The sequence below is a fragment of the Zeus faber genome (assembly GCF_960531495.2).
Source record: "Zeus faber genome assembly, chromosome: 9".
NCBI lineage: Eukaryota > Metazoa > Chordata > Actinopteri > Zeiformes > Zeidae > Zeus > Zeus faber.
This window is the reverse complement of record NC_137197.1, coordinates 20,964,704-20,986,923: the sequence shown is the minus strand read 5'-3', so window position 1 is coordinate 20,986,923 and position 22,220 is coordinate 20,964,704. Positions and strand designations below refer to the sequence as shown.

The 22,220-nt window shown below is 41.8% G+C and overlaps 1 protein-coding gene across 3 annotated transcripts in view; it reads left to right on the top strand.

Annotated features, from left to right (window-relative positions):
* The window catches only part of dph1 (diphthamide biosynthesis 1), a 75,677-nt gene that overhangs the window by 13,320 nt on the left and 40,137 nt on the right, over positions 1 to 22,220 (top strand). For all 3 annotated transcript variants that reach the window (XM_080006476.1, XM_080006474.1, XM_080006475.1), the window contains exon 3: positions 795 to 858. In XM_080006476.1, coding sequence (XP_079862602.1) covers positions 824 to 858 — 35 coding nt within the window. In that variant the 5' untranslated portion in view covers positions 795 to 823. The remainder of the gene's footprint in view (positions 1 to 794; positions 859 to 22,220) is intronic.

Here is a 22,220-nt window from a genome sequence, read left to right as displayed (position 1 = left end):
TCATCAATTTCTTAGCATATCTCTGATGCTTAGTGGTTATCATGTTTATTTGATGTTTAGATGGTGGATTCATGTATTTTAAACCATGCATTATTTCACTTTACAAATTACACCGTCCATAATGTAAAACGCGGATCCAGTTTACATTCCCGAGAATGCAATGTGTTTTTCCTGAAGGTGGTGGTTCTTTGGGATTCAAAAACACTTTTACCTGTCCTGACCAGTTCTATCAAGCGTGTGTGGGGGATGCGAAACCAATTTTCTCCAACCTGGGAAGAAGGCCATCTATTCTTGAGGGTGTATCAATGGCTCTTCTTTTGTTGGGGACACAGTTTAATAGGTTTCAACTGAAAGCAGCGCCCGCCCTAACCACAACACCGAATTAGGAGGACCGGTGCGACCGAAATGCAGTTGGCTGATTTCAGCTTTGAAGAAATTGGATTCATCGCACCCTTGTCACGCCGGGGCGAGTGGGGTTTAAAGTTGTGCAATGCACCGGGGCGTTTTGTGTGAACGCGTGTAGCAGAACGAGAGCCTGGCGCGTGAAACCACTGGCGGACGAGGAGAAAAGAGACGTGTGGTGTTGGAAGTGAGATAGCGACAGAGAACTAGAAGTTTGAAGACTGAGCTGAGGTTATACTTCTCACAGCCCATCATCTAGTGACTGTAGCTGTGGTAAAAGGGGGGGGGGGGATTGCAGTCTCGGGTGTATTAGTGTGTGTGCCACATGGTCACTCATTTTTCGTCTCTTTTTGCTCTTGCTGTGTCTCTCTCTGCTGCTCTCCGCCGTCCAGTGGCTCTGCAGCTTCCAGAGGGTCTGCAGATGTTTGCCTGCGTCATCGCCGACATCATCGAGAGGTAAGCCCAGGCTTTGTTTTCAAAGCCAAATATAATGAGTGTACCATACGGCGTACAAAGTATAAACAATGCCGGACATCAAAGGAAAGAAAGTCACACAATTAAAAGCCAGAAGCCAAATCACCTTTAGAGTGAAGGCGAGACCTTTGAGCTGCGCCGTCTGTTTTGCAGGCGCTGTGTATTGCTGCCGCAGCTATGGGTGAATTATATTTGCGGGCGTCTCAAGTGAATTGCAAGACTTGTCCCCGCTAGTTTAAATAGGTGGCGTGTGAACGTACAGCGGTCAGGGCCACTTGCTACTCATTAAGTGAGCCAGGACGTTATCATAATTCCCTGCTTTAGCCCCTATCAGGGATTCAGCAGGAAATGAGATGAGATTGGGCTCCGCGAGGTTGAGCCAGATATTACTGCTTCACTCGGTCACAGTTAGAGGTGGGCACAGACATTAGTCTTGTTAATTATAACTTATTTCCCACTGCCTAGGCTTTATTATACACTAGAGGTGGCTATTTGTACTCTACCTTTTAAACTCAGCCGAAATAACCCCATACCGAATGGCGTCGAAACTTCTCCGGACAAACGATACCTACGTTCGATCCTTTTTGTACCCAGATCTAGGAAAAAAAAGACCATTTGTGTGGTTTTGCTCACACTGGCCCCACTGGTCATCGCCGCATGCGTCGCTTTAATGCGACGTGCGATCGGCCCACTACCGCAGCAGCAGCTACAACAGTCTGTTAAAGGACGGGTTCACAGTTTTTCAACAGTCAGGTGTCGTCATGAACAGTGGAAGAGGTTTTCCTCCCTGTACTCATTCCTCCTGTACTGGCTATTGGTTTAAAATTACACTGCCCAAATTCTTCATTGTACAGTTTTGCACAGTTATTTAATAAATATTTTCAATAATTTGAACACTTTTCAAAATGTATTTGTGAAAAAATAATTTGGATGAAGAGGAGTGGTGGCATTTTAGGCAGCTGAATGCTTCCATTCATATTATGGGTACAGCAGAAAAAAATCTATGGAATGAAGTACTGTATTGCTATCAGTATCACTGGTATTGCTACTGGTGTCGTCATTTTTTAAGCAATACCCAGCCCTGTTATACACAAATACTTTGTCACAAAGACAACCAAATGTGTGTTTTATTTTTTTTCTGCATTGAGCATTAATGTGCTCCGGCCTGATCGTTTGTCTTGTATGGCCAATGCGTTGTCCTGTACTGTGCCAGGGAAAATATGTCCACTACATCAAGAACAAGAAAAAGAACAACAGTGCTCTGTTTTCATTTTTCTTCCTTGTTTTGGCTGTGGTCTTATTTTACCTTCAGTTTGCACTGTCCTCTTGTGGGAACAGTGCCTACTAAGTGTTTCCGCAAAGAAAATGACCACATCATTCACCATCCAGAGCGCATTCCTTTCATAGGTGTCTGGCCAATACTAACCTGTTTACCGGATGGACAGCATGACGGATAGGCAAGAGAGGAAGCGGTCTGAAGGATTTCAGGCACACTGGCTATCTGGTTTCAAACAGAAAACATAGATCATGTAATTTTGGCCTTCCCATCATTTTTTCTGATGCTAGATTTATTTTTTTATTTTATTTTTTTAAGAAATAAAATACTTGATAACTTACTGACAAGTACAAGAAGCTAAACAAGAAGTGATTGGTATGTGCTAGAAAGTGTTCTATCTCTCTCGGGCTATTTTATGATCTCCAGTCTTGTATTCAACATTCCTTCTTTTGTTCCGTTCGTATTATCACTTAGCTCCACCAATTCATTCCATTCCTTTATCTCTTCATCACTATTTTTGCAGTCATTTCTTTGACTCGCTCTCCTTTTTTTTTCATCACAGCGAGGGGTTCGAGGGAGTAAGGCACAGGCTCGATGATAGGCCGACTCTTATCAGCAACACTGCTATCGGACTCAAAGCTTCCGCTCTTTGCTAGCTTGGTTTTTATCACACAAACCCAACACACCACATTATACAGTACAGTTTATACTATCCATCCAGGAATCCGCTAAATCTCCTCTAATGAGAGCAATTACTGACTGCTAATTGCTTTTCTGACTTGTCTTCTCACTTCTTTCGCTGCTATTCTTGTCTTTTTTTTTCCACCCTTTTATACCAATCAATACTACATCGCTGTTGGATCCAGCAGAAAGATGGTTCCCACTGTTTTCCTTTATTTGCTCCTGCTAAACAACCTAGAGGCACGAGAAGGTGTTTTCAAAAAATTTCCCGTCAGTATCCTAGTTTTTATGATTGCAGCTATATTGCTGCCATATCAAAATGAAACTATTGGCGATAAGATTGACAATTTCTATACAGTGATTACAAATATACATTGTCATCAGTTCAGTAGTGATAACATTTACTATGTGTAATCTAACATGGCATATTAAATTACACATTGTAAATGTTATCACTTCATTACTATATATCATGCAAAAAGCTGTTCCAGTTTTTCCTCTTCAATATCAATCCTGACACCATGGGGAGTCAAGTTCTATCCTTGTGGGGAGGCGTAATGGAGCTGGAAATTCTACCACTTTTGTCCAAAGCGGCCACTAACGTCACCAAAAATGCAAGATCTACTTTTAGCCCGTTCAAATTCTGACAGTTTTGCTCTTGTGTGTCTCAATTGGCAAGAAGTTCCTCCAATCCCATGTTTGGAAGCCACAGTACCTATGACATTGTGTGTCACCTCCATACATAATATATTTTGACAATGGTGAAAGTTTGATATACATGATGTAGATGTTTTGCAGACAAAATTCATGTTTCTAATTCAAATGTATATATTTTATGGCTATATATATATATATATATATATATATATATATATATATATATATATATATATATATATATATATATATATATATATATATATATATATATATTTTTTTTTTTTTTTTTTTTTTTTTTTTTTTGACATATTTTACTACATTTACTTACTATATATTAAGAACATATTTTATACTTATATATTATTATTATTTTTTTACTAGATTCAAGAATAACCCTCCTAAGAATGTCACCTTTCATGACACCTTTTGACACAAAATAAAATCAGTTGGAGAACATACCCTCTTTAATGCGTCACAAATTATAGTTTAAAGCTGTTTATTGGGAAAATAAGCTAGCCAATTGTTGCGTGAGTGCAAATCTGGTAAATGGGCATTTAGCTTTTATAAACCAAATTTCAAATTGGATTTGTTTGAGAGGATTGTGACAATGACCTCTTGGTCTCAGGGCAGCCTGCAGCTGACCTTGTGTCACCCTTTATTATGATGTCCAGGTTATCCATTCATACCAGGAGTGCAGAGGCTCTGCAATCACTACCACCACCATACCCCGACCACTCCAAACGGGGCTGAGGTCCATATCAAAATGCGGATAAGAGCTAAGCCGTGTACAGAGTAAGGAGATTGTGCGAGATGGACAGCTAAATTCTAATTAGGGCAAGCGGCTCTGAATTATGGCTGTCGTGCCGTTAATACACATAGTCCTAAACGCACGCACGCACGCACGCACGCACGCACGCACGCATACACATCAGCCAATAAACAGAGGCGTATGTTGAAAATTTAGCACTTTGATGAGGGATCTGACTTTTTTCTCCAAAGTTGCTGTGTCATGCCTGCAAGGCTCAAACCTAACAGGCATACGAGCAAGCAGAGCCCCATCCGCGCTGGACCTACCTCTGGTTGATTCTCTCCTCACCATTTCTTCTCCACCTGCCCAATCCTGACAGTGGCAGACACATTCAAAGAAACATTATCCCTGGTTTCACAACTATTGAGATGGATATTTTTAGAAAGCCACCGTCGGACTTGTTTACCTGTATGCGCAAGTAAATGCATTGTCATCCTGCCATCCTTTTTTTTTCTTGCCTTTGATAGAGTGCCAGCTGTCTCAATCAGCTTTGACTGATACTTTCATGAACTTCCTTGAACATTTACTGTTTTTGCCGACTATTTGACATGGTCGAGCGAGACATAGAGGGTAGCTTAGAATTGGATGTGTGGGTCGGCCACCCTACTCAGCCAGAACTTAATCCTAGAGGTACCGCGCTAGTATTTAATGTAGTCCCTGGATATGTTGTTGCCACAAAATCCCCAGGTATCCACATGCAGCACTTGGCCTGTAGCCTAATTGGGGTCCTTGTATCCGTGGTTTCAACTACATAGTTATGTTGCTCATAAGGCCAAAGGACTACACTCATTGATCATTGAAGACAATGACAAATTACACTTTTTTTTTCTTCTTGCAAAGAAGCATTATGAACCGTTCTCTATTCATCCATCCTAGTAGAATCACAAAGTAAAGATTGTAAATGCAAAAGTAGTTCTGCTGGAAACATTTTGTAGTCAAGGCTTTGGTCTTAACATAACCTGTATGAAACAAACACCAATGTTAGCTGAGAGTGTATGGAGTGTTCCAAATACAACCCCCGGTCAGGTGTAGACCACACATGAACTTATGTGTTATCACCTCAATGGTTGTTGAGCCTGTTGGGACCTCATGTGTGTTCTCCAGAGCATTACTCGGCAATATATTCCATGTACTCTACATCGATCCGCCACAACATTAAAACCACCACTAATAACTACTCATATTGTGTAGCTCCCCCTCGTTCCACCAAAACAGCTGTGACCGGTGGAGGCATGGACTCCACAAGACCTCTGAAGGTGTCCTGTGGTATCTGGCACCAAGACGTTAGCAGCAGATCCTTCAAGTACTGGAAGTTGTGAGGTGTGGCCCCCGTGGATCGGGCTCGTTGTTCCAGCACATCCCACAGATTTTCTATCGGATTGGACCCTAACCCCGGCCATCCACATGATGTCGAAGAAAACGTGATTCATCAGACCAGGCCACATTCTTCCATCGCTCCATGGTCCAGTTCTGACCCTCAGGTGCCTATTGTCGGTGTTTTCAGCGGTGGACTGGGCTCAGCATGGGCACTGTGACCAGTCTGTGACTGCGAGCTGTTTTCCCTGGGATCGGACCAGACGTGCTAGCCTTCGCACCTCACACACATCAATGAGCTCATCGGCGCCCATGACCCTGTTGCTGATTTACCGGTTGTTCTTGGACCACTTTTGGTAGGTACTAACCACTGTAACTGAATGCCGAACACCCCACAAGACCTGCCGTTTGGAGGTGCTCTGACCCAGTCGTCTAGCCATCGCAATTTGGCCCTTGTCAGAGTCGCTCAGATCCTTACGCTTGCCCATTTTTCCTGCTTCCAAAACATAATCTTCAATAACCGACTGTTCACGTGCTGCCTAATATATATCACCCCTTGACCGTTGTTGATCATTGTGCCATTGTATTGAGCGGATCAATGTTATTCATTTCAACTGTCAGTGATTTTTATGGTTTGGCTGATCAGTGTATAAAGCACAATTAATCAATCAATATATTTATTTGAGAGTGGATATACCTTTCTTCAGTTCTTGCCAAGAAGATGTGTTGTCACATTCAAAATGTGTTAATTAATATTGTGCTCTTCAATATACCCAGGATGACAATGTGGGACGGCTGTATTTGGGGAACTTCTCCCATTCTTCTCTGCAGATCCTTTCCAGCTCTGTCAGATTGGATAGGGAGTGTCGCTGCTCAGCTATTTTTAGGTCTCTCCCGAGATGTTAGATCGGGTCCAAGTCTAGCTTCGGCTGGGCCACTCAAGGACATTCACGCACTTGTCCCCGAAGCCACTCCTATGTTATCTTGGCCTTCAACATCGTGGCCTGGTTTTTGTGCCGACATGCACATCATGGATGATGGATAGAAGCAGGACACATTTGCACTCAACTTCTAATTGGTCCTGAATACTTATGTGAAAGAAAGACAAAATTAGTTCAATCTGATATACCGGAGAGCAGCCGTTCCCGAGCTTAAGAATGCCACGGCCCAATTTGAAATTTTTTAATCTCCCACCCAAACCACAACTCCGATCAACACATGAGACTAAGATAAAGTATTTCCCTATATATTTTTATTTCATGAACAGAACATTTCTATCCACATACATCCACATACACATAACAATTTGTAAAGCAACAAATGTAAGAAATTAAGGGCAAATCGGGAATTGTTAAGCCTGTATCCGGGCTGTTTGGCACTGGATAATATATACAGTATACTGTGTGTGTATGTATGTGTGTATTATGTATGTATGTATGTATGTATGTGTATATATATATATTCACACTATCAACCCAATATCTACATGAAGAAAAAACGGACAAATATAATTTGAACATTGAATCAGGCCAACACTTGCATATCTTTCAACACATGCATTCTGATGCAGTTATTAAAATCCATCACAGCTGGGCTCATTGCGCTGTAATATTTGAGACGTTTAACGGCACAAAACAAATCACTCACTCACTCAGCTTTCCTTTTGCCACCTGAAAGCCACCGCTCCATTTTAACTCTTTCCCCGCCAATGATGAGGTATTGCGTCTGTTGCGATTCTCCACCAATGACGAGATATAAGATACGATCCGGATCAAAAATTGGTCAGATAAATTAAGAATAACAAATAATTGAAATTCCATGGTTTTCTTTTATTAGCTCTTATTATTTTATTTAATGTAAATATTTAATCTGAAATGATTTATTGATGATTTATGATCAATTTTATTACAAAATTAAATTAAAAACGTTTTTATTTATTTATTGTAAATGACCTCTTGCAGCCCACCTACAGTACCTTCACAACCCACTAGGGGGCTGCGGCCCACATTTTGGGAAACACTGTCGTAGAGTAACGCTGTAATGAAACAAAATGTGGAAAAAGTATACGGGTTTCATTACTTTTTGAATGCACTGTTGATGAGACTCTCAAGCACTATGCAATAAAACCGTGCACTTATATTGCTACTAACCAAGCATCTTCCCGATGTGATCGTGTAGGCGCTCAGCTACCGAAGGGGAACATTAAAATAAGATAAGATAGCACTTTATTATTCCCTGGGGGGAGATTAAGTTGCTGAAGCATAGAACAAAAGATAGTGTGTATCAATAACAATATATAAAAACAAGTGTGTATACAAAGAGGACAAGATATAAACCAAGTGTAATAGTTGGGAGTCAAACAATTACCTCTAAGCCTCTCGTTTAGTGGGAATGGATGCACTCGACTTGGCTTGAACAAAGACAACTCTCAGATTTCTAGGTTCTTGTCACCATGGTCTGCTTTATCCGCCTGAATAGAGCACACTCTTATTCCAGGCGGCAGGTTGAATCATTTCTGTGGCAGCAACAGTAGCTGCAGCCCACGGCTTCCTTGGGTAAATGTCAACTCTACCATGAGGAAGGATCTTGGCAGGACCCTGGAGCTCCTCCTTTCCCTCCCCTCGTCACTCTCCTCGCCACACCCACAGCACAGCTGAGCCGTAGGTAGCAGCTTTGGGTGTGAGTGAGTGAGTGATTGTGAATACTAATTTGCGCATGTGTTTTTCCTTTTTTTTTTTTTTTTTTTTTTGTCAGCCTGCTCGTATGTATCTGTCTAGTTCCGCTGACAGAGCGGTGCACTGACTAATGAGCTGTCCTACCAGGCACACCCTCACTGCCCACTCAATGCCTACGGTGGACTCCAACAGCCTCTCATCATCCAAGACCACCTGTATCCCTTCCAAAAAAGCGCTACTTTCCAGCCAGTGATCTCGTAGCACCATATTGACTTCTCCCCGACGGTCCTGTTCTTTCAAATGTAGCTACTGTATAGTCACCATCCCAATCTACCATCACTTCACACCTCCTTACTACCCAGCCACATGCTTCATATGTATTCCTGTGAACGTTTGAGTAGATAGGTTAAAGCTGTAACTAGAGCTAACCTACAGCACTATAGTTGCGCAACCTTGTTGCCATGGACAACATTGTCTTTCAGAAACACACACTTGCACACAGAGATTGGTTGACTGGTCTATTTTAGTGAATTCATCATAAGAAAACTATAGTGGGAGGTACCAATCATGTTTGTGTATTCATTAATGCATGTATGTGTATTTAATCAGTAGCCATCGTATGCTTGCATGAATTTAATTTGTATCCCTGAATAACAACGTCTGACAGCGACTCGCCTGGTATTATATTGCCTTTTTTTTTTTTTTTTTTTTTACGAGAACTGAAACGGATGGAAAAACGGCTTTAACTTTTCTCTCAACTTATGAACAAAGTACATTATTAAATTCTGCAAGATTTGTAAGCTAAGAAACAAATGTGGACCGTGCAGAAAAACGAATGTGTGTGACCTGTCCCGCAGATTAACAATCGAAATCAAATCTATATTATCGTCATTATTATTATTCTGTAAGTCATAAAGAGTGCTGAAGTTTTGTTTTTTCCTCGATCCTCTCTCCTGTCGAATGACGTTGATTCATGAGAAGACGTATGGTTATAATGGATAGACTATGATATATTGTTAACCACCCAATACAGATGGGCTGGAGGAGCGACTGATCTTTCCCCGAAGGGTGTAATGTCATTGGTGTATTTTTGGGGTAACTTAGTCACTTGTCACTTAGTCACAGGTAGTGCCGTTGGACAGTGTAAACTGAATCAGGAATACATGTCAGCGGTACATGGGCTGTTAGATCTCTCAGACAAGACCCCAGGGAGCTGCCAAGATGACTCCGTCCTGTCAATCTTGATTCTATTTCTCCATCCAGGCAGACTGGGAATACTGATAGGTTATGATAGTGTGATACATGATGTCTTTCCAGATTCCGCTTTGAAAATGGCCTGAGCTGTTGCAATTAATGCTCTTCAAAGACAGACGGAAAATGTTTTTTCAAGTCTTTGTACATCAGACAAGACGAGGACAGGCCAGTTGGAGGTTCATTGTGTCTTGGGTCTGTCCTTGCTCTCATAAATGTTATCATGACAAGAAGGTTACAGAAAAGCTGAGGAGAGGAGACCGATAGAAAATTCCATAATTTGCGGTGTCGAAGAGTGAGATGGACCATGAGTTGTCTCGCGCCACACAGTTCATTTCTGAAGAAACGACATAAACATATTTTTCTTCCCCTCGGTCGTCTGTGCCAGAGATAAACACTGTTCAGTGCTCAAGGTTACAGCCCCTGTCCATGCCCTCCTTTCTCACTTCTCCCGCCACCACTCAAGACGGGCATAATTACTCTAATTTTGGATTGTGCATTCCCATCCGCATGGGCACATAATTGCATTGACTGTGAGAAGCATAATATTTATGCGCAGCCTGAAAAGAATGTAAGGGGAAAATATGAACATATGCTCATATACATAGAAATGAGCTCTGGGCTTTTAAAAATATATTTTCGTAGTAATTGCACTGACATCGATATGGTTCCAAAAGTAAACAAAACGGGACTGAGCAAATTGTGAATAATAGGAAGGGGAAAATATGAAAATTCTCATTATAATTATATTTTTTTTACTGGAACACTGGCTACTGTAAATTCTGTTGTGGGTAAATACTGGACTGTTTTGCATTCCCTTTTTCTCTAAACACAGAAAATGGCGCAGTGGCCAGAGACGAAGAAAACGCCGTGCCTTAACCCTGCAATACACAGTATTACTTGTCTGTGGAAAAGATGAGCTTATCTCACACATTCCTCTGAACAGTGAGGCACAGTAAAAAAAACACATTTGAAGGCAACCTTCTTGTGAATGAAGAGCAACTCATAAACTTGGAGCAGTCTACAACTTTAAGAAATTTGCGTACTTTCATAAAGGACCTTGTCAGGGCCAAGTCGAGCTTTGTCCTTCACTAGGCAGCACACATATTTACATTGGCCAGAACCATTTCCCAAGGATAGCTCACATTTTTAGGATTTTAATATTGTCTGTATTAACATTTGTCACTTATTTTACTATTATTTGATTAAAAAAAACTATTTCGGCACACATGAAAGAAATCTAAAAATGTGAGCTATCAGGAAAATGGTCTTGTGTGCTCACTTGTAAATGGATTCCAACTCAAATTGACGCAGGATATTGACGTAGTCCTTTGAGCTCCCTTGGAGTCCAGTGAGATTTTCCAGATACTAGAAGAATAGTGTGTGTGTGTGTGTGTGTGTGTGTGTGTGTGTGTGTGTGTGTGTGTGTGTGTGTGTGTGTGTGTGTGTGTGTGTGTGTGTGTGTGTGTGTGTGTGTGTGTGTGTGTGTGTGTGTGTGTGTGTGTGTGTGTGTGTGCGCGCGCGCGCGCGCGCAGGTACTCCTCACTTAACGACCGAGTTCCGTTGGAATTGGAGATAAATCATCACCATCCCTAATATTGTTATTTTTTTTATTATATAATTTTCCTCTGCACTTTTCCTGCTAAAAGTATCTGGAAGAACTGCGTCACCCACGGACACGGTTAAGGTCTCGTTAGAACCTGGACATCGCAAACAACTCGTCTTTCAAGTTTCATCTATATTGGAGGCGGAATTAGCGAAAAACCAGTGACATTTGACCCAAAGTAGCCAAACGTTGGTGAATTTTTGAATGTCACCGATACGTCAACATTTGAAAACGGCACTCGGTTGGTGGAGCAAGATGAGTTTGTGGCGTAAGACATTTTGTGACATCATCATCCAATTGGGTAGTAATGTGCAGGTTGTGGCCCGCAGTCAGTCACTGAAATTAGAAGCAGCCGGGCCAGTGTTTGTAGTTGCGGCGGCACACTTGTTATATAACGGGAGCTGTAAAGTAGGGATGGAAAAATGAAGCTTTAGGAAGCATTACAGTTTACCCAACACACTGTCGGAAATGACAAAAAATAAAACAACTCACGACTACAGAGTGTAATTATAGGTATGTGTAGCGAGTAAGGTTTTGCTCTCCTACACAGTAGACCCAGGTTCGATTCCCCTCACTCATACGCCAATGTCAGCAGTAAGTGATCTTTTGTCCTGTAAAATGTCAGAGAACTCTCCAAGGTGACTTTTACAACCTGCTTGTGTAGTCTGACTGACAGCAACCCCCAAATATATAAACAGAAAAGCAGCAAATTCTTAGATTTGGGCACCTGAATATACTTAATAGATGACTTAGGTCTTATACGATTAAGTGTAAATGGTGGTTAAACAAAAAAAACGGAGAACCAGCCACTAAATAGCATCATTATTAAATTTATTTTCTAATTCTCTTTTCCAAATATTCCAGCCAAGTAACTATCCATTCATGAAATGAAATTGCACAGTTCCTCCTCCTTATCCCGGAAACATGCGCCAACATTTTTGGTTCGTAAGAGCACATTTAACACTGTAAGGCATTGTCAGAGCAACAGCATTTGTTTCTCCAAGGGATTTCTTTCAAAGTTGGCACTCAAGGCCTGTCGGAGATGCTACGGTGCTGCCTTCAAGCGTCGGAAATATCAAATTTAGATATTATTTACAAGTTATGGACCGGCAATACCCGAGCACAGTACAAATATATACAAGCTGGTGTTTTTTTTATTTCAATATTATTTTATTGTTTATAGGCCAACAATACCCAGGCTAGAAGTCATGGTCAGTATTGTAGCAGCAGGCCAAAAAATGTACAGTACTTAACTTTTGTTATATTTTAGATATTCTTTAGTTTGTTTGAAATTTAAATATTTATTGTTTAACTGCACTTTATAAATAATCACAAACATCAGCTACTGACTGTAGACATTTGTACTTTTAGACCTGCCCTGAAGAGTAAGTCATTCAAGTTTCAAGGTCAAAGTGATCAAATTGGCAATGGTATTATCTGGCTTGTTTCCTGTGTTGAAATAGATTATACAGCAAATATGGACATTCATGAAACAGTGACTGCCTGAAACTATCATGGTATCCTCACAGTGGTGGCCTGCCGGCAACAAAACTTTACTCTTAAAATATCTCTGTTTTAGTGTTACGGTAGCCCAGTATCCATCCATTATGCTAATGAGGCGTGATATCACGGGCTGGTGTGTTTTGTATGTGCGACGATGGGGCTGGTGGATACGTGGGCTGGTTGTGGTGGGCTGGTTTGGACAAAAAAATCCAGTCCATTTTTTTTGTCCCAGTCCGTCGCTGACTCTGCACCCACCACTGATGAACTGATGTTGAAACCTCATTTTCTGTTTTGTAAGTACATTAATTATTTATTATTGAATAAATATTGGTTAAACATTTGTCCTTTTCTTATCTCGCTCCTTAACGAAGAAGAGGATTCTTTATTGATTTACTAAATGAAGTCTTTGTAACCAGCATTTTGTGAAACTGTAATACGTACCAAACACGACTAAATGGAACTTTCCGTGCATTGCTGCCGGCAGCTATATTTATTATAATTAATGTAAATGAGGCCCTAAATAGTGAAGTGCAACAAAATACCTAATATTCCTTTATTTTAATATACATTGCATTCATTCCATATATGCTTCTACATTACTCCTCCCCCGGGTTTCCTCTCGTGTTCTCATTGGCTCGGTCGTTGCTGCGTTCATCCCCGAGGCTTCAAGCTTTTCGCCGACCTCCCGGAGTTTCAAGCATGCTTGGAAACATCAGGAGGTCGGCGACGGCTCAACAAGCCGTCTGGCACAGCTCACAGCGTAGTTCTCCGAAGTCTGTATACCCACAAAACCCTCAAACTTAACGAGCAGCGCTGATGGGAGCGCGCTGCGTGAGGTGCCGATGTGGAGCATTTTGTCCCCGGTCTGAGAAATGTGTCTGGGACAGCCAGATCTGGGAAAATATCGTGAGATCTGAACAGGGCATAGGAGGAGAGAGTGGAGAGAAGAGATGTATGTAACCTCATCAATCTCTGCAGCGAAAGCCCTTTGCAATAATTTTGTCTCGGGTTTGTGTACCACATGGCTGCGATCTGTCGTGACAAGTTTCGTCTCGAAAGGCAACTATCGTAGCGTGCTTATTTAAAATGAGTCTAGTCTTAATCTGAATACAGGGTGAAGTGTACACAAGATTGTGTCCAAATGAGCTTGGCTTTGTTGTTTGTGGTTGTTTTCCTTTTTGGCTAATTTCTGTGTCATAGCTTATCAGTGTTCATTGTTTTAGAAGCTCTTGTCCCTGATCAATCGCATCTAATACCCCCATTAGCTGTCTTTATCGGACCCTCAGACTCATTTCTCATTTCATGCCCTTTCAGATCTGATAACTGCAGTGTCATACTATATTTTGATTTTCTGTATAATTTGGGGTGATCGAAAGAGATTAGATTCCTGGCTTGAGGCTTAGCTTAAGTTTTCACCTCCCAGAGCAATATCCAAGTAATATTAGAACCGCATAATAACTTTTGCCATATCACCTTTTTTGTTTTGTTTAGTAAATTGGATTGTAGCTCTTTAAGGAGTATTATGCTGTGCTGCTCAAAGCGGTATCTTGACAAAGCTGTTGGCTTTTCCATCCTGGCCCATTCCAAGTTAAGGCTTTTTGATTTCATGCCAGGACAAATAGATGAGATACATTCACAGAAATAGCTGTAATGATCTTGTTTTTCAGGGAGTTAAAGGATTATCTAATGGTAATACTGAAAACATCTGTCTAAACATCATCCCTCCCTCACAGCCTCATGTCTGTCTGTTTGTGCTGCTCACTGCAGCACTATTCAGTCAATACAGTGCAGTGGTTGTCATTTGCTTCTAACGGTTGTATTTATTTCTCCCAATTAATTTGCAGGAGATATGATTACCCTTTCCTTGAATCAATACAACAATAATGTGAAATATAGAGTATTTAACTTATAGATTGATAGAAATAAAAGAGGGGAGAGAAGAAGTGGTGAACATGTAATCCTCCTGTCTGTTGCAATCACAGTTTTGCCAAATTCCTTTTTGGGTGGGACCATTTTGTCAGGGTATTTTCTGTGTTGCATGTGCATAAAGCTGATTATAGATATCAGATTTGTTAATATTACAAGCCCAACAGCGATGGCTCATCTGTCTTACGTGTTCAGCCTCATTCTCTCTCTTGCTCTCTTTAGCTCCCCCTTTATCCCTGTTTCTTGTTGTTTTTTGCCTTTCTTTCAACAGACTACTCCCAATAATCTTTTGTGACCCTGTTCTGCCTGACAGACATTGTCTTTATTTTGCCTGACTTTTTTCCTCTCTCTATACATTGTATTTTTTCTCAGTTTCATTTATGCAATCTTTTAAAGACAGGATAATGAGGGTTTATCTGAGCTGAGCTGACCGGCTACCTAGGGAGCGCTCCTTTGCTACCCGAATATTATCTCTTTTCCACAACACCCATGTGCTGCTCTGTAGGAGACCCATCAACACAAATGGTCCTGGCAATTTCTTTATGTTATGACATGTAAAAAATTAGCGATAAACAATATTATACACAAAAATCATGATTAAGCGTACTCTAAGTGCGTGTCTGGAGTAGCTTCTCGCTTTACTTAAATCAGAACAGAACTGCATTACAACAAAGATTCAGTAGTCACAGAATTATGTTGCTTTCACACATAAACTCCAGACAATGTCCGGATAATCCAGGGCAGCACATGACACAACGATGCATGACACTGCAGAGTTTACAGCACGCCCAAGATAGCGGACGAAGCTACAGACCTATCAGTAATTGTAACCTTTTTTGCATTGATACTCCATGTATTTGGACGTACCCACAATATAAACGAGAGTGTAAAGGAATATAAAGGAAAGGAGAATGAGGCCGCTGTGCTCCGTGCGCGAAGAGCTGCACCGAGGTAAATAACTGGCGCATGATAGAGAAGTCATCAACACCTGAAATGCCCACGCGCTCACTGTGAATGCTCCGGACAATTACCTGCTCTGTTAAAACATACCGCTCGATCAGACATTATGTGGACTTTGTACTAGGGGGCTGGCTGGATAAAGTTAGGTTAATGTCCGGTCCAAATGATTCAGACATTTGCATTCACACATACAGCTCCTCCTGGTAATGTCCAGATAGTTTCAGGGTTGCAGTCCCGTTGTGAAAGCAGCTTTAGATTGATTCGTCAGTTACAGAACCTCACAATCAATGTCACGATACACAAACAAGCTATTGTTAAGGTGACAGTGGCCCTCTCAGTCATCATGCTATTCTGGTCTGTCACAACTCTTATTCAGGTGTTTCTCTCTCTTGTTCTTTTTTTTTTTTTTTTTTTTTTTGTCAGGAAGGTATTTTATCACACACACTTTTAACCTTTCAAATAAACCCATAGGATGAAATCTGCCTTGGTTTCACTACAGCAAGGACACATGTTTATTGAAACTTGACTTGTGAGATCACACACTAAACATAAGGAGGAGTCTCCAAGGAACTCTATTCACAGGAAGTTAAAAAGTATTTTAAGCTTTATGGGATGTGTAAAATGAAGGCCGTTTTATTCTTTTTAGGAGACCTCAAACGAGCAGAGAGTACCATGTTACCCAGGATAGGTTTGAGAGTTTTTCTGTTTCTGGTTAAGATTAGATTACTTAGATTACCTGTCTTTATGAAAAATGGGAGCAAATCATAAACAATTGGACATAGTTAGTCATTATTGGAAAAAAAGATTGATGGGAAAAGAAATATGACCAATTGCTTCTCAACCTGTCAGCAATTCTCAAGGTATAAAAAATACCTTGAGAATTGCTGTGTCATTTTCTATGAGCAAGCAGTCAAGTAGATTGAGTAATTTGACAGCCGATCACAGTGAATCTTCTTTTATTTTCTTTTATTTTTTTTTTTTAATCAAAATAATTTAATCTTACTATTCCCCCTCTTAGAGTCAAACAAAGAGGAAGAAAACCCTGCATTACCTACTTTATGCTGAAAGGGGGCCTGGAAATCTGCCATATTAACCAGACCCCAGTCCTGAATCTAGAGCCGCTTTCACACATGCACTGCGACCCTGAAACCATCCGGACATAACCCTGATGAGCTGTATGTTTGAAATGTCTGACTCATCAGAGTGGTATTTGTGAACAGAGCAGGTAATTGTCCAGATCATTCTTTGCTGACGTCTCTATCATGCGCCAGTTATTTACCTTTGTGTGGATCTTTGGACATGGAGTATCAACGCAAAAAAAAAGGCCAACTACTGATAAGTCTGTAGCCTTGTTCGCTCTCTTGGGTGTGCTGTAAAACTTTGCAGCGCCATTGCGTCACATCCTACCTCCTGCTTGCTCTACCCAGGCTTTGCCCCTCGTCAAAATCAAATGCATTATTTCCAGGAAGTGTAAACATGTCTGACAAAGACAATCTGCGTTTTTTTTGCTTCATGTATGAAAGGGCAACTCCGGACAATGTCCGGAGTGCATGTATGAAAGAAGCTTAGGTTTCTCTTGAATATGTTTTTCTCAAATGTATATGTCAGAAAGGCTTGTGGCATGCCAAAGAAATTGAATGTGTTCAAACTTACATACAGTAGGTATTCAATTCATGAGACAATCAGTTTATGATACATTTAACAATTAATATACAAACTGCCAATTTTTGGAATTTAATTACGACAAACTAATATTCCATGTAATGATGCCCGCCCTTTCCGTAAATATAAAGAAAAATTACAAGGGATGTCACGATTCTCCAAATCCACTATTCAATTTCACTTTCATTTTTAATATGAAGATTCGTTTGGATTTTCGATTTAAACATGTGTATTGTTTCAGCACTGACGGCTATGCCATATTTACACCCCTTTCACATATAGTTGTGACATCCTAATTATTTTTTTTCTGGGAACATTTCCCCCCACCCCTCTGAGATCCATTGGTGGCAGAGTGCAGCGTGCGTTGAAGGATGGGGACCCTCCACGAAGCTGACCGCTGCTCCGAACCAAATTATCATTAAAGTCAGTTTGGAACCGGGCGACTCCACGGAGGACCCCGCACCCCGCAGCGCACACCGCATTTGTTTACTGGTGACCCTAATATGGCAGCCACGTCGTCACCAAGGAAATCATAATACCAGTTGATAAAGGTGGGTCAATTATGATCTTGCATAATAGTATTATAACAAAATGGTATAACATCTAAATGCCCCTGCTTGCAAATAATGAAAATTGTGGCAATCATATGACCACATTCAAATTCATTCCGTTAGGTCTAGTTCTATTTCTAAAAATGATCACAGGCTCTAAGGATTCGATCCACGGATTCGATCAAACCCATTTATTTTCTCCAAAAGTTCTCCAAACAGTCTACTGATGCCATCTGGGATGAAGTCTTTGAGCCATCCACCTTCAAAATATATTTTTGAGTTGTTTTTTTTTTTTACATTACACTGTTAACAGGGGGATTATTGTGTGGATATTTGCAGGTAGTGGGCATTCTGTCCTCAAATGACTGATATAGGAAACGATCTGCTCCAATAAGGTTTAGATTCAAACATGTTAATGTATCTTCAGTTTAGTTTTAGTTACACTACATGTTGCCTTGGACACCGTTTCTGTCTATTTTTCCTCAATAATATTTAAGCAAAAGTGCTGATTTAAACAGTCTATTATTATTAATAGTAGTTGTGTTGTTCGTGTTTTATTATTATTTTTAATATGATAATTTCAGGATAGTTGGTTGCTACTACACAGCGTTCCAAATTATTATGCAAATATTTTTCTCTGATTTTCCTTAATAGTCGACGCAAATGACAGTCAGTATAATTTTCAAGTTATCAACCGTTAGGGTATAATTTGATTGTTATTGAACAAACCTCCCAATGATAACAGTATTTATTTCAAAAATAAAAAACTCAAAATGCACTGTTCCAAATTATTATGCACAACAGAGTTTCAAAGCATTTTATAGGTTGTAAAGAACTGAAATTGGTCATTTGTTGAATGTGCAGCTTTAGGAGGTCATATTTACTGAAATCAAAAGCTATTTCAATCAAAAACATCTTAACAGGCCAAGTTACATGTTAACATTGGAGCCTTCTTTGATATCACCTTCCCAATTATGGCAGCCATTGAACTTGTGAGTTTTTGAAGAGTTTCTGCTTGAATCTCTTTGGATGTCAGAATAGCCTCCCAGAGCTGATGTTTTGATGCAAACTGCCTCCCACCCTCATAGATCTTTTGCTTGAGGATGCTCCAAAGGTTCTCAATAGGGTTGAGGTCAGGGGAGGGTGGGGGCCACACCATGAGTTTCTCTCCTTTTTATGCCCATAGCACCCAATGACACAGTGCATTGTCATGCATGAAGATGGTTTTGCTACGGAAGACACGGTTCTTCTTTTTGTACCATGGAAGAAAGTGCTCAGTCAGAAACTCTATATACTTTGCTGAGGTTATTTTCGCACCTTCAACGACCCTAAAGGGGCGTACCAGCTCTCTCCCCATGATTCCGGCCCAACACATGACTCCACCAGCTCCTTGCTGACGTCTCAGCCTTGTTGGGACATGGTGGCCATCCACCAACCATCCACTACTCCTTCCATCTGGACCATCCAGGGTTGCACCGCACTCACCAGTAAAAAAAGACTGTTTGAAAATGAGTCTTCATGTATTTCTGGGCCCACTGCAGCCGTTTCTGCTTGTGAGCATTGGTTAGGGGTGGCCAAATAGTAGGTTTATGCACAACTGCAAGCCTCTGGAGGATCCTACACCTTGAGGTTGGCGGGACTCCAATGGCACCAGCAGCTTCAAATACCTGTTTGCTGCTTTGTAACGGCATTTTAGCAGCTGCTCTCTTAATCCCATGAATTTGTCTGGCAGAAACCTTCCTCATTATGCCTTTATCTGCACCTTTCGTCTGTGCTCTGAATCAGCCACAAACTTTTCTGCAGCAGAGAGATCCTTTTTCTTTCCCATATTGCTTGAAACCTGTGGCCTGCTTAATAATGTGGAACGTCCTTCTTATTAGTTTACCTTTAATTGGGCTCACCTGGCAAACAAATTATCACAGGTGTCTGAGATTGATTTCAGTGATCCAAAGAGACCTGAGACACAATACCATCCATGAGTTTAATTGGAAAACAAAAAATGTAATGTTTATGACACCTAAATCCAATTTGCATAATAATTTGGAACGCGGTGTAGTTGTCATAGTTTTTGGATGTAAGCGTATCACATATGAACAGTTAGTTTGCCTGTCCACAGTTTGCAGGCTCCTGGCTGGCCGGTTTGTCAGCCCTCCCTCTCACAGGGCCACTCTGCAGTCTCTGCTATATTAAGACCTCAGACAGGAGGGTCTGACTGGTGATGGCTAAAGCATTATGGCTAAACCTATTGTACAGAACTCCTGTTAGACAGCCGGGAAACGCATTTGATCAAATCACATAGCTTTTCTTTTGGAGAGACAGCAATATTGTAGCTCTAGTCCCTGTAATGGCTCTGTAACTCCCTTACTACCTGTTAATGCATTCCATAGGCGAAGCCAGGATATATCTGTCATTAAACATGAACTTTTCAGTGATTACAGCTGTAGCAGCGGAGGTGAAGTGAAATTTTTTCATGTGTGTGCAAACTATGCGCAGTGGCTCGCTCTCTCACTTTTTAATCCAAGCCTATTGCTATTGCTCAGATTTTTCTTATTATTCATCTTCTAAGCATTTTTCGGGCTGAAAGTATCTGAAAGCTTGAGGCTTTGTTGGAACCGGGACATTTCAGACATCTTGTTGTCTTTTCTTTTTTTTTTTTTTCTTTTTTTTTTTATAACCTGTGCTGTCAGCATGCTGGGCATACAACACAGAGTATTTGTATGCCATTGCATCTAGGACACAGTTAGTCTGCAAGCGGAGTTCAACTTCTCAACCTGCAATGCCACTCTACTCCTCAACCGCTGCAACAACCCTGCCCTGTGGACGACCTGTAGGATGACAAGAGCACAGCTGTGTGTGTGTGCGCATGTGATGTGTGTGTGCGTGTGATGTGTCCACCAGTAAGTGTACGGGACTTGTCCGAATTGGTTCTGGTGTATTAGGTCGGTATTATATTGTTGCGACTCCAAGAGGCTTAAAAGGCCCCGAAGCCATCCCTGAGTCCCGTAGCCCTATAGACACTCCATGACGGCAGGAAAGCCCCGAGCACCTTGCCCTGCAGCCACAGAAGACCCCCCCCCCAGACTCCCCAAAGAAAGCCAGAAGCCCTCGGAGCAACGCCCGCGCCTGGCCTAGAGGAGCATAAACCAGTCCCAGAGAGCACGAGGAGACCCTGCAGCCCTGAGGAGCACACATACAACCTACCCCATGTGCAGGAATAAGACGCAGCCGCAGGCGCGAGCCTGGTCCCGCGCCGACAGACCGACACCCTGTCCGAGCCGCCCACCTCGCAGGTGGGGCCCCCACGCCCACAGGGGCGGGGCCCGTTCCACCGCAATAGGACAGAGGCACCATCCAGCAGCAAGCCCCGAGCGACCGTCCACGTTGCCGAATGCGCTTAGGGCGGGTGTCAGCGCCTGTCGACACCCGCAAACAGCCAGATATGTGGGCCCTCCACCACCCGGGGCACCTGCCCACCTCCCGCACCCCAACACACTGGTGAGACCAGGGGAACCCCCACATGCCCCAAAACACAACGACATTGCCCCGACTTAGGAAGACTCAAGTATTAATGGATGGCGTTATGTCAGTGATAAAAGTAGCCCTTATTTCATTAAATGGATCAACATTGTTTTTTGGATATTGCCAATAGTTTTTCCATTGAGATGTATTCTATATATAAATGTAACCATTAGGATGTGGTGAGATTATCTGTTTTTCCAACTGAGTAATATTATTTTCTTGTCAACTGAGGAGAGGTCGCCGAGGAGACATATAGACGGGGTAACTGGAATGCCCGACCCAGAAGGGGTGAAATGCACCACAAACTACGCTGCCGCAAATAGTGTTTCAGTGCGGTGGTGCTATGTTTTAATTATTATTACTGTCGCTGAAGGTCGCGCTGATGCACGGATTATTTATTTTGTCACACGGATAATTGTGATCAGACGCAAAACAAGGGCAAATTGCGCTCAGTGGCAAAACATTATGGCCGGCTTTGCGCTGTCATCATTAGCAGGGTTTCCCCCAGAAATGTCACATGTTACATGTGAACAACTAACTGAGAGTTTGCACCAACCAGACGTCACGGGCAGTGAAAACCTTTACGACCCTCCTCCTTTGTCTGATTTGCTAAGCGACCATGATGTGATGTCGACGAGTGCCGCTGCCGTCTGATCGAGCCGCGCGGGAGAGATAAGCGCTGGTGCCTCGGAAAGAGCGTTTCATGCGGCGCGCTGCAAGCCGTAACTCTTTTGCAGCGGCCGAGGGCGGATATTTCATTCGGCAGCTCGGCCATGGCACCGAGATGAGTCAGCAAAATCTGCGTTGTGATTCGGTCCAGCAGATACCGATCGTGTAGGAACCGGTGCCCTAGTGGTAGCGGGTTTCAGTACCCGATCCAAACATCCTGCGCATAATCATGTTTCTCTTCTCTCCTCTCCTCGCCTCTCCCTCTCTCTCTCAAAAAAAAAAA